The sequence below is a fragment of the Gymnodraco acuticeps genome, unplaced genomic scaffold (assembly GCF_902827175.1).
Source record: "Gymnodraco acuticeps unplaced genomic scaffold, fGymAcu1.1, whole genome shotgun sequence".
NCBI lineage: Eukaryota > Metazoa > Chordata > Actinopteri > Perciformes > Bathydraconidae > Gymnodraco > Gymnodraco acuticeps.
Genome location: NW_022990742.1, coordinates 138,085 through 151,548, shown reverse-complemented (window position 1 = coordinate 151,548; position 13,464 = coordinate 138,085). Strand labels below are relative to the sequence as shown.

The window sequence follows — 13,464 nt, the reverse complement described above, 5'->3', positions numbered from 1 at the left end:
TCCCCACTCAAGTCCCCACTCAAGTCCCCTCTCAAGTCCCTTCTCAAGTCCCAACTCAAGTCCCTTCTCAGGTCCCTTCTCATGTCCCTTCTCATGTCCCTTCTCAAGTCCTTACTCAAGTCCCTTCTCAAGTCCCTTCTCAGGTCCCTTCTCAGGTCCCTTCTCAAGTCCTTACTCAAGTCCCTTCTCAAGCCCCTCTCAAGTCCCTTCTCAAGTCCCCTCTCAAGTCCCTTCTCAAGTCCCAACTCAAGTCCCTTCTCAAGTCCCTTCTCAGGTCCCTCCTCAAGTCCCTTCTCAAGTCCCTTCTCAAGTCCCTTCTCAAGTCCCTTCTCAAGTCCCTTCTCAGGTCCCTTCTCAGGTCCCTTCTCAGGTCCCTTCTCAGGTCCCTTCTCAGGTCCCCTCTCAAGTCCCTTCTCAAGTCCTTTCTCAAGTCCCTTCTCAAGTCCCAACTCAAGTCCCTTCTCAGGTCCCTTCTCAAGTCCCTTCTCAAGTCCCTTCTCAATTCCCCTCTCAAGTCCCTTCTCAAGTCCCTTCTCAAGTCCCTTCTCAGGTCCCTTCTCAAGTCCTTTCTCAAGTCCCTTCTCAAGTCCCTTCTCAAGTCCCTTCTCAGGTCCCTTCTCAGGTCCCTTCTCAAGTCCCTTCTCAAGTCCTTACTCAAGTCCCTTCTCAGGTCCCTTCTCAAGTCCCTTCTCAGGTCCCTTCTCAGGTCCCCTCTCAAGTCCCTTCTCAAGTCCCTTCTCAGGTCCCTTCTCAGGTCCCTTCTCAGGTCCCTTCTCAGGTCCCCTCTCAAGTCCCTTCTCAGGTCCCTTCTCAAGTCCTTTCTCAAGTCCCTTCTCAAGTCCCTTCTCAAGTCCCTTCTCAGGTCCCTTCTCAGGTCCCTTCTCAAGTCCCTTCTCAAGTCCTTACTCAAGTCCCTTCTCAGGTCCCTTCTCAAGTCCCTTCTCAGGTCCCTTCTCAGGTCCCCTCTCAAGTCCCTTCTCAGGTCCCTTCTCAGGTCCCTTCTCAGGTCCCTTCTCAGGTCCCCTCTCAAGTCCCTTCTCAGGTCCCTTCTCAAGTCCTTTCTCAAGTCCCTTCTCAAGTCCCTTCTCAGGTCCCTTCTCAGGTCCCTTCTCAGGTCCCTTCTCAGGTCCCCTCTCAAGTCCCTTCTCAGGTCCCTTCTCAAGTCCTTTCTCAAGTCCCTTCTCAATTCCCTTCTCAGGTCCCTTCTCAAGTCCCCTCTCAGGTCCCTTCTCAAGTCCTTACTCAAGTCCCTTCTCAAGTCCTCTCTCAAGTCCCTTCTCAAGTCCCTTCTCAAGTCCCTTCTCAAGTCCCTTCTCAAGTCCCTTCTCAAGTCCCCTCTCAAGTCCCTTCTCAAGTCCCTTCTCAAGCCCCTTCTCAAGCCCCTTCTCAAGCCCCTTCTCAAGTCCCCTCTCAAGTCCCTTCTCAAGCCCCTTCTCAAGTCCCTTCTCAGGTCCCTTCTCAAGTCCCTTCTCAGGTCCCTTCTCAGGTCCCTTCTCAGGTCCCCTCTCAAGTCCCTTCTCAAGTCCCTTCTCAGGTCCCTTCTCAAGTCCTTTCTCAAGTCCCTTCTCAGGTCCCTTCTCAAGTCCCCTCTCAGGTCCCTTCTCAAGTCCCCTCTCAAGTCCCTTCTCAAGTCCTTACTCAAGTCCCTTCTCAAGTCCCTTCTCAAGTCCCTTCTCAAGTCCCTTCTCAAGTCCCCTCTCAAGTCCCTTCTCAAGTCCCTTCTCAAGCCCCTTCTCAAGCCCCTTCTCAAGTCCCCTCTCAAGTCCCTTCTCAAGCCCCTTCTCAAGTCCCTTCTCAGGTCCCTTCTCAAGTCCCTTCTCAAGTCCCTTCTCAAGTCCCTTCTCAAGTCCCTTCTCAAGTCCCTTCTCAAGTCCCTTCTCAAGTCCCTTATATTTTTTAAGGAGACTTTGCGCTATTAGCAGGAAGTTACTGTCTCCAAAGCAAAAGATAAAGTGCAGATATCAACATTTAAATACGGAGATATCAAAAGATAAAGTTGACATTTAAGTGTTAGCAAGAGGCTCAAGTTAAGTGTTAACTGTGATATAAACATGTGCTTTGTGTCTCAATTCGTTTATACTGTATCATAACTAACTATTTGAAGTGCACTTGTTTAATGGTTTTCTAAAGTAATGCTCATATGGATGTAGCTTACATGTACTTGTTGTTTTGTGTCTTTGTGTAGCTCTTACGTTGTTTTGGAGTTTTCAATCCATTAGAAATCATCAGTCAAGTGTACGACCATCTTTCGGAGGGATATGCTACAGTTTATATCATAAAATATCCATACTTGGCGTCCGTGTATCGACACAATATCGCTACGCAAAGTATCGCGATACTTTGCTGTATCGATAATTTCCCCCACCCCTAATACTAACTGATGTATTTACTGTTATCCACTGCTGTTAGACCTCCATCATCAACCACATCAGACATTTACATTTCTTACATTAATAAACCAACACTGTTTTGATTGATATTCCCCAATTTCACACTAAAACATTTGAAATTATTCATGAAAATACAATTGGATATTTTATCAAAAAAAATCTTTCACCAGTTTCATTGATTATCCCATTGATTACACAAAATAAATATGATTCTAATTCTGCAAAACAAGGATTGTTTCATCAAAATACTATTATCTAACTTTCTTTCTTTAATATTAAGGCTTTAATTTTAATTTAACTTTTTAACTAGAAAATTTTAAAAACTACAACAATTAGGGCTTTCACACCGGAGTACTTTTCCCCCCGAACTGGGCCGATAGGGGGGGGAGATTTGGTTTCACACCAAAAAGGATCTGGAACTAGTCCCTAGTTCGAACAAACCTTTTCACCCCCAGATAGTCGCTGCTAGAGAGGTGGTACTTTCCTGAGGAGGAAATGGTTCGTGGGTGTGTCGGCCACGCTAACAATTTATATTGGCTGGGCGAATTGCAAACCACGCCCCGTAAAACTCAGAAAAGTTTTGTGAAGCATTAGCATTAGCATTAGCCCAGCGCACCAACGGAGAGAGACTAACTTATGGCAACACAACATAAAACATGGGAGCGGTGGAGTGATGAGGAGGTGTCTGCGCTTCTGGCGATTTACTCGGAAGACGCGACCCAGCAGCTTCTACTGAAGCCAGTGCCCAACTCCAAAGTTTACAAGCGTTGTTCAGTAGAAGAAGAAGAAGTGACGTCAGCGGCTTCATTTGCCCAATCCTCCCTCTGGGACTTATTCCAGTGAGAACGCGATCTACTAGGACAGTTCCAGGGACAAAAGAGTTCGGGGGAACTAAGTACTGGGAACTAAGTACTGGGAACTAAGTACCGGGGACAAGCACCGGCTAAGTACTTGGTGTGAAAGTGGCTATTGTTCCTAGAAATTAAAATTAAAATTCTCAAAATACATTTTTGTTTCTATGAATATATAGATTTATTTAATATTAAGGAAATACAGGATTTATTAGAATACTCTTCACTATTACAAACTTGTTTCTCCAATCATTTTTTGGGGTGAAATAATTAAACATATTCACGGCTAAAATGACGTAATTTCCATTCCTTTAAATATTTCGACTCAATTTATGACTTCCTGTGACTTTAAATATATTAATCTTATTAGAGACATTTTTGTGCTTTTACTGTGTAACAGGAAGTGGTTTTATTGATTATTTTGACACCCATTCACTTGTATTTAATAATCAGGAGGACATTAATGTTGAATTGTGTTGATTGCATCTGGACAGCACCCAGGAGAAAGGAAACGGTGATTAATTTCATAAAATCTGACTTCATATTGTGCCATTTTAGGTAAAAATAATAATACATCAATGAGTCAAATCACCATGTTGTTTTTTTCTGATTCGTCACAATTCATGATAATTTATCCTTAAAGTCTAGATCAGGGGTCGGCAACCCCTGGCACGCGTGCCAGCATCGGCACCGTAACCACTAGGAATAAGTGGAATAAGTGTGCAAACATATTTAAATTGTATTTTCGGATCCTGAACGAGACCGCCGCCAGAGCGCGTCTCCCCGTGCAGAAGGAAGCCATGCACGCAGCGCAGCCCCGCTCTGTGTATCTCCAGGCGACTTTCTGCCGCTTTCCTCCGTGGTGCAGATCGTTTCCCCACAGAGAGGAAAGCACTTCACTAACTGCAGTACCCATAAGGAGCTGTACACATGCCGCAGTTTTTGCGTGGCTGTGTCTTTAGTTGAAAGCCCAGTGGCGATCTGCTCATCTCTCATCGAAATAATATGCTACAAAGGGGCGGACTGGTGTGTTGAACTTTCCTGTCGGCTCCCAGACCGTAGTCGAGGAGGGCAGAAGCAACAAGCTTCAAGTTCAATAACCCACTTTAGCTCCAATGACTGGAGAGAGGCGAGCTCTTCTGTTTCACAAAATACATCACAGACCTCTGTTTTTCTGCTTCCTCGTTTCACTTCCAGAAACATACACACGCTCCCTCACTGTCGCTCTACCATCCACACACACGCACGCACACGCACACACACACACACACACAAGCCACACCCCTCTCTCTATCTCACTCTGCATGACCCGAATATCACAACATGTGTGCTCTGGAGAATCACAGAACGGACGATCGTCCTTATTATTATGCCGTTTAAACCAATTATTTAAATGTGTTTGTTAAATTCGGCATCATGTAAGTTGCGCTGACAGGTCCACACACTGCTCCCCCGCAGCGAGGCTCCCCCCGCCCTCCTGCTGATAGTTGACGAGCGTCAAGCTCCTCATCCCCCCCCCCCCTCCCCCGTGAATAATTCTCGATCGTTGGCACGCTGATAAAAATTTTTTTTTAAATGGCACTTCATATCAAAAAGGTTGCCGACCCCTGGTCTAGATGTTGGATAATAGATGAGTAACACAAGCATCACTTCCGGGCGAAAATTACGATTCTGCCCACTTTTGGGGGAAAACAAAGCCGTAATTTGAACGGCGGTCAATACACATTCTGAAGTTTTTGCCAATCCGAAAAGAAATGTAAGAAAAACGTGGATTTTTGGATCTTCAAAGAGCCCGATTACAATCGCCAGACAGGCAAACAATTACATAAAATTATTGGAAATCGACGATCAGGCTCGATATATGGTAACAGCCAGCGAAATTACGGCCTCGCCTACTGATTTTAATTTAACCATATATCGAGCCCAATCGTCGATTTCCATTGTCGTAACCGGGCTCTTTGAAGATCCAAAAATCCACGATTTTCTTACATTTCTGATCGGATTGGCAAAAACTTCAGAATTTGTATTGACCGCCGTTCAAATGACGGCTTTGTTTTCCCCCAAAAGTGGGCGGAGTCGTAATTTGCTCCCGGAAGTGACGTAGGTGTTACTCTGATCTATATGGTGATTCTGGATTAAATTCACCAATTTGAAGTTGGTTTTTTAAGTAAATTTGTGAAAATGTACCAGTTTATTCTTAGCATTATACAAGTTTTCAGATTTTCTACCTCAGATTATTACAAACCTCCAACTCTTTAAAATATGTGTTCCTACAATGTCATTAATACGTTGTTATGTCAAATCTTGTTGAACAATTTAAGGAAACTATGGGATTATTATTGTCTCCCCAGCTCTGTAATTTAATTATTTTTGACCCATAATGGCACCAGTTGTATCATTTGAAGAAATCCAAAGTGATTTTAAAAATTAAAAACTGATTATTTCCTCTATTATTAAAATATTGATTGGTAATTGATCCCCGATCAGAGGATGATTGGTGTCCCGTCTGACCTGAGCTCCCTCCAATGTCCATGCTCTTCAGGTTTTTGGCCTCCAGGATCACGACGGTCAGTTTGGCCGCGGAGGGAACGTAACGCAGAGAGAAGCAGATCTCCCCAAGTTCTTCCTCCTGCAGGGAGATAAACACCATCAGAAAACATCTAATAATAATAACCAGAGGTGGGAAGTATTGGAGTACAAATATTTCGTTACTGTACTTAAATACATTTTTCTGGTATCAGTACTTTACTCCACTACTTATTTTTCTGACAATACCTGTACTTTCTACTTCTTACATGTTGAACACAAATACCTGTACTTTCTACTTCTTACATGTTGAACACAAATACCTGTACTTTCTACTTCTTACATGTTGAACACAAATACCTGTACTTTCTACTTCTTACATGTTGAACACAAATACCTTTACTTTCTACTTCTTACATGTTGAACACAAATACCTTTACTTTCTACTTCTTACATGTTGAACACAAATACCTGTACTTTCTACTTCTTACATGTTGAACTCAAATACCTGTACTTTCTACTTCTTACATGTTGAACTCAAATACCTGTACTTTCTACTTCTTACATGTTGAACTCAAATACCTGTACTTTCTACTTCTTACATGTTGAACTCAAATACCTGTACTTTCTACTTCTTACATGTTGAACTCAAATACCTTTACTTTCTACTTCTTACATGTTGAACCCAAATACCTGTACTTTCTACTTCTTACATTTTGAACACAAATACCTTTACTTTCTACTTCTTACATGTTGAACACAAATACCTGTACTTTCTACTTCTTACATGTTGAACTCAAATACCTGTACTTTCTACTTCTTACATGTTGAACACAAATACCTGTACTTTCTACTTCTCACATGTTGAACACAAATACCTGTACTTTCTACTTCTCACATGTTGAACTCAAATACCTGTACTTTCTACTTCTTACATGTTGAACTCAAATATCTGTACTTTCTACTTCTTACATGTTGAACTCAAATATCTGTACTTTCTACTTCTTACATGTTGAACTCAAATACCTGTACTTTCTACTTCTTACATGTTGAACCCAAATACCTGTACTTTCTACTTCTTACATGTTGAACACAAATACCTGTACTTTCTACTTCTCACATGTTGAACCCAAATATCTGTACTTTCTATTTCTTACATGTTGAACTCAAATACCTGTACTTTCTAATTCTTACATGTTGAACACAAATATCTGTACTTTCTACTTCTCACATGTTGAACCCAAATATCTGTATTTCTACTTCTTACATGTTGAACACAAATACCTGTACTTTCTACTTCTTACATGTTGAACACAAATACCTGTACTTTCTACTTCTTACATGTTGAACTCAAATACCTGTACTTTCTACTTCTCACATGTTGAACCCAAATACCTGTACTTTCTACTTCTCACATGTTGAACCCAAATACCTGTACTTTCTACTTCTTACATGTTGAACACAAATACCTGTACTTTCTACTTCTCACATGTTGAACTCAAATACCTGTACTTTCTACTTCTTACATGTTGAACACAAATACCTGTACTTTCTACTTCTTACATGTTGAACACAAATACCTGTACTTTCTACTTCTCACATGTTGAACTCAAATACCTGTACTTTCTACTTCTTACATGTTGAACCCAAATACCTGTACTTTCTACTTCTTACATGTTGAACACAAATACCTGTACTTTCTACTTCTTACATGTTGAACACAAATACCTGTACTTTCTACTTCTCACATGTTGAACCCAAATACCTGTACTTTCTACTTCTCACATGTTGAACTCAAATACCTGTACTTTCTACTTCTTACATGTTGAACACAAATATCTGTACTTTCTATTTCTTACATGTTGAACTCAAATACCTGTACTTTCTACTTCTTACATGTTGAACACAAATACCTGTACTTTCTACTTCTTACATGTTGAACACAAATACCTGTACTTTCTACTTCTTACATGTTGAACTCAAATACCTGTACTTTCTACTTCTTACATGTTGAACACAAATATCTGTACTTTCTATTTCTTACATGTTGAACTCAAATACCTGTACTTTCTACTTCTTACATGTTGAACACAAATACCTGTACTTTCTACTTCTTACATGTTGAACACAAATACCTGTACTTTCTACTTCTTACATGTTGAACTCAAATACTTGTACTTTCTACTTCTTACATGTTGAACACAAATACCTGTACTTTCTACTTCTTACATGTTGAACACAAATACCTGTACTTTCTACTTCTCACATGTTGAACCCAAATATCTGTACTTTCTATTTCTTACATGTTGAACTCAAATACCTGTACTTTCTAATTCTTACATGTTGAACACAAATACCTGTACTTTCTACTTCTTACATGTTGAACACAAATATCTGTACTTTCTACTTCTCACATGTTGAACCCAAATATCTGTATTTCTACTTCTTACATGTTGAACTCAAATACCTGTACTTTCTACTTCTCACATGTTGAACTCAAATATCTGTACTTTCTACTTCTTACATGTTGAACTCAAATACCTGTACTTTCTATTTCTTACATGTTGAACTCAAATACCTGTACTTTCTACTTCTTACATGTTGAACACAAATACCTGTACTTTCTACTTCTTACATGTTGAACTCAAATACCTGTACTTTCTACTTCTTACATGTTGAACTCAAATACCTGTACTTTCTACTTCTCACATGTTGAACTCAAATATCTGTACTTTCTACTTCTTACATGTTGAACTCAAATACCTGTACTTTCTATTTCTTACATGTTGAACTCAAATACCTGTACTTTCTACTTCTTACATGTTGAACACAAATACCTGTACTTTCTACTTCTTACATGTTGAACCCAAATACCTGTACTTTCTACTTCTTACATGTTGAACACAAATACCTGTACTTTCTACTTCTCACATGTTGAACTCAAATACCTGTACTTTCTACTTCTTACATGTTGAACACAAATACCTGTACTTTCTACTTCTTACATGTTGAACACAAATACCTGTACTTTCTACTTCTCACATGTTGAACTCAAATACCTGTACTTTCTACTTCTTACATGTTGAACCCAAATACCTGTACTTTCTACTTCTTACATGTTGAACACAAATACCTGTACTTTCTACTTCTTACATGTTGAACACAAATACCTGTACTTTCTACTTCTCACATGTTGAACCCAAATACCTGTACTTTCTACTTCTTACATGTTGAACACAAATATCTGTACTTTCTATTTCTTACATGTTGAACTCAAATACCTGTACTTTCTACTTCTTACATGTTGAACACAAATACCTGTACTTTCTACTTCTTACATGTTGAACACAAATACCTGAACTTTCTACTTCTCACATGTTGAACTCAAATACCTGTACTTTCTACTTCTTACATGTTGAACTCAAATACCTGTACTTTCTACTTCTTACATGTTGAACTCAAATACCTGTACTTTCTACTTCTTACATGTTGAACCCAAATACCTGTACTTTCTACTTCTTACATGTTGTACTCAAATACCTGTACTTTCTACTTCTTACATGTTGAACTCAAATACCTGTACTTTCTACTTCTTACATGTTGAACCCAAATACCTGTACTTTCTACTTCTTACATGTTGAACTCAAATACCTGTACTTTCTACTTCTCACATGTTGAACTCAAATACCTGTACTTTCTACTTCTTACATGTTGAACTCAAATACCTGTACTTTCTACTTCTTACATGTTGAACTCAAATACCTGTACTTTCTACTTCTTACATGTTGAACCCAAATACCTGTACTTTCTACTTCTTACATGTTGAACTCAAATACCTGTACTTTCTACTTCTCACATGTTGAACTCAAATACCTGTACTTTCTACTTCTTACATGTTGAACTCAAATACCTGTACTTTCTACTTCTCACATGTTGAACTCAAATACCTGTACTTTCTACTTCTCTCATTTTCCAAACAGCTGGTTCCTTTAGTCTGAATGTGTGTTTGATGCGTGATCATTATTCTTTAGAGTCATTGCGTGCCTATTGATTTGAACACGATCCGTGTATCCATCATTTCCTGGTCTTCTCTAAAGAAGAGGGACCAATGGAAACGTTGTCATGTTGCCGTTGTTCAGCATGGAAACATTCATTAGCTAACAATGACATTATTGTTCTATTAATATAAAGGGAGGTCAGGTACTCTTTAAAACAGCTGCTAGCTATGGGTACTTTTTACTGAAGTACATTTCAAAGCCTCTTTACTTTCACTTGAGTAAAGAAGTTTAGTGAGTACTTTTAAACACGAGTATCTGTACTTCTACTTGAGAAAAGGATAAGTGTACTTTTGCCATCTCTGATCATAATAATACATTTTATTTGAATAGCACACTTTAAAAACGTGATCTCAACAACTTCACAATTCGATGAGAAAAAAGAGCTATCTAAGAAACACAACATTCTTAAATAAAATACATACAAAACTCGGGAGCTGAGTTTAAAATAATCTTCACAAACCAATGGGAATAAGAGAATATGACTGTGGTGCTGAAGACTGAAACTCTGCGAGGTATTCACATGACTCAGATTCACTTTGAAAATCGTTTAAATGTATATGTTTTGAAAGGAAAGGAAACTAAACTAACTTAGAGTAGATTTAGCTGCTCGCAGTGTGAATGTAAAATCAAAACATAAAACCTTGGTGAGGTCCAGAAATGTTTCCAGAGAGGGACATCGAGTTTTGTATCTGTTACTTCATTTTAGGATAATAAAATATATATACATAATCAATGAAATATTTAAACAAATTAAATATAAAAATGATTTAGAAGAATAATAAAAAAAATTATAAATAATACAAATATTAAATGTAAAAATGTAAAAGATAGAAATGTATGAACTAGTAAATTAGAAAAAATTGAAAAAAATTGAAAATTAAAAACATTTTACATTTTAAACATTTAAAAAAATATATATATATATATATTATTATTATTATTATTATTAAAATACAACATAAATAAAAAAATATGTAATACACTTAAAACCTAATCAATAAAAAAAAAAAAAATTATGACAACGTCGAATTGAAATGTGTTATATCTGCTGAACGTAGAATAAATATTAAGACCTCGAACTCGGCCGGCTCGGCGAGGTCAAGAAATGTTTCCAGAGACGAAAATCTATACAAATAATTAGTTTTATCTGCTCGCATGCTGAATGTAAAATAAATATGAAGACCTCGAACTCGGCGGCCTCTCCGAGATCCTGCCACTCCTCGATGACGTGGTTCCAGTCGACGCTGCTCAGCTGGAGACGCAGCTCTCCGATCATGTTGTGTTTGGAAAATCTGTTGAAGTCAAAAACCTGCATCACCACCGTCGACTTCAGCAGAGACGCCTTAGATAACTGGGGAGAGACAATAACAGACGGGAAAGTGGGGGTTTATCCATCAGGTTAAATATTATTTTAGTTAGCTTTCTTTTACATATAGGGTATTGTTTCATATACCTAAACATAGAAAACAGAGATTCTGCATGTCTTCCAGTTAGAAATTAGACCTAATTTAGCAAATTAGTAGGTATCAAATATAGTATAATTAGCAACCATGGTTCTAAGGTGTTTAGGTTATTATTAATAATCTTGGTTCTGATGCGTTTGGGTTACTGTTAGTAACCCTGGTTCTGATGTGTTTGGGTTACTGTTAGTAACGCTGGTTCTGATGTGTTTGGGTTACTGTTAGTAACCCTGGTTCTGATGCGTTTGGGTTACTGTTAGTAACCCTGGTTCTGATGTGTTTGGGTTACTGTTAGTAACCCTGGTTCTGATGTGTTTGGGTTACTGTTAGTAACGCTGGTTCTGATGTGTTTGGGTTACTGTTAGTAACCCTGGATCTGATGTGTTTGGGTTATTGTTAGTAACGCTGGTTCTGATGTGTTTGGGTTACTGTTAGTAACCCTGGTTCTGATGTGTTTGGGTTACTGTTAGTAACGCTGGTTCTGATGTGTTTGGGTTACTGTTAGTAACCCTGGTTCTGATGTGTTTGGGTTACTGTTAGTAACGCTGGTTCTGATGTGTTTGGGTTACTGTTAGTAACCCTGGTTCTGATGTGTTTGGGTTACTGTTAGTAACGCTGGTTCTGATGTGTTTGGGTTACTGTTAGTAACCCTGGTTCTGATGTGTTTGGGTTACTGTTAGTAACCCTGGTTCTGATGTGTTTGGGTTACTGTTAGTAACGCTGGTTCTGATGTGTTTGGGTTACTGTTAGTAACCCTGGTTCTGATGTGTTTGGGTTACTGTTAGTAACGCTGGTTCTGATGTGTTTGGGTTACTGTTAGTAACCCTGGTTCTGATGTGTTTGGGTTATTGTTAGTAACGCTGGTTCTGATGTGTTTGGGTTACTGTTAGTAACCCTGGTTCTGATGTGTTTGGGTTACTGTTAGTAACGCTGGTTCTGATGTGTTTGGGTTATTGTTAGTAACGCTGGTTCTGATGTGTTTGGGTTACTGTTAGTAACCCTGGTTCTGATGTGTTTGGGTTACTGTTAGTAACGCTGGTTCTGATGTGTTTGGGTTACTGTTAGTAACCCTGGTTCTGATGTGTTTGGGTTACTGTTAGTAACGCTGGTTCTGATGTGTTTGGGCTACTGTTAGTAACCCTGGTTCTGATGTGTTTGGGCTACTGTTAGTAACCCTGGTTCTGATGTGTTTGGGCTACTGTTAGTAACGCTGGTTCTGATGTGTTTGGGTCATTATAGATAACCCTTGTTCTGCCTGAAGCCCTGCAGGTGTGTTTACCTGGAAACTGAAGTGGTCGTTGAAGACGGGGTTCAGCGTGCTCTTGAACACTTTGGTCTCGAAGATTTTGGATTTCTCGGGGCAGAGGTACACCTTAACGTACGGGTCCGAGCTGCCCCCCAGGTCCATGGCCATCAGACTGTCCGCCTGTTTGATCCCGACATTGAGCTGTAAGGACAAAGAGACAGGAACTGACTTGATATACAGAGTCTATAGAGCGGTGCAGTGACGCTTCCTAAAACCCAGAAGTGAGTCAGCATGTCTCCACTTCCTGTTCCCTCGTCTCAGAGCCAATGGGATTCCTCCATAGGGTTTTGGAAAATAGCTGAACTAAGGTGACGGAAGAGACGGATCATGTTTTGTTCTAGGACATTAAATCATCAGCAGTGACCCCACTGGTGATTTCTGAAGAGTTGACGTGTCTGAGAAACGATGGTTGTTACCAAGTGGCTGAATAGGACTACAGAAGCCGTGGAGGTCGTTGTACGTCATTACGCCGAACACGTAAACACTCCTCTAAGTTAGTTTCTGTTCTGCTTGAAAGCAAGTCCCTGCCTCCTGCAGACTGTTCAAACAAACGCTTCAACTCGTTCCATTTAGAATCTGTGTGTTTGAATATGGATCTGAAGTTGGCGTGACGTTGAAGTCGTGCTGCTGGACTCGGCTGTAACTCCTTTGTAGCATCACGTTAGCATTTTGCTTCTGGACGTTAGATTTATGATTAGAACATTATAAAAGTAGACATGTGGATATTATCCGGCTGAACAAAACGTGCATTTATCAAACAGGTTCGTTTTCCACAGATCTTATTTCCAGCTATTTTCCAAAATCCTGGAGAAATCCTGTTGCTTTTTTGTCGAGGGAACCGGCAGCTTCCTTCAGGGTGAACACGTCATCCCT

At 39.6% G+C, this 13,464-nt stretch overlaps 1 protein-coding gene across 2 annotated transcripts in view; it reads right to left on the bottom strand.

The window, feature by feature from the left end:
- syt8 (synaptotagmin VIII) overlaps window positions 1–13,464 on the bottom strand; it is a 40,018-nt gene that overhangs the window by 17,635 nt on the left and 8,919 nt on the right. For both annotated transcript variants that reach the window (XM_034231958.1, XM_034231959.1), the window contains exons 5-7: window positions 12,565–12,732; window positions 11,009–11,176; window positions 5,753–5,870 (exon numbers count right to left, since the gene is read on the bottom strand). In XM_034231958.1, the coding sequence (XP_034087849.1) occupies window positions 5,753–5,870; window positions 11,009–11,176; window positions 12,565–12,732 (454 nt within the window). The remainder of the gene's footprint in view (window positions 1–5,752; window positions 5,871–11,008; window positions 11,177–12,564; window positions 12,733–13,464) is intronic.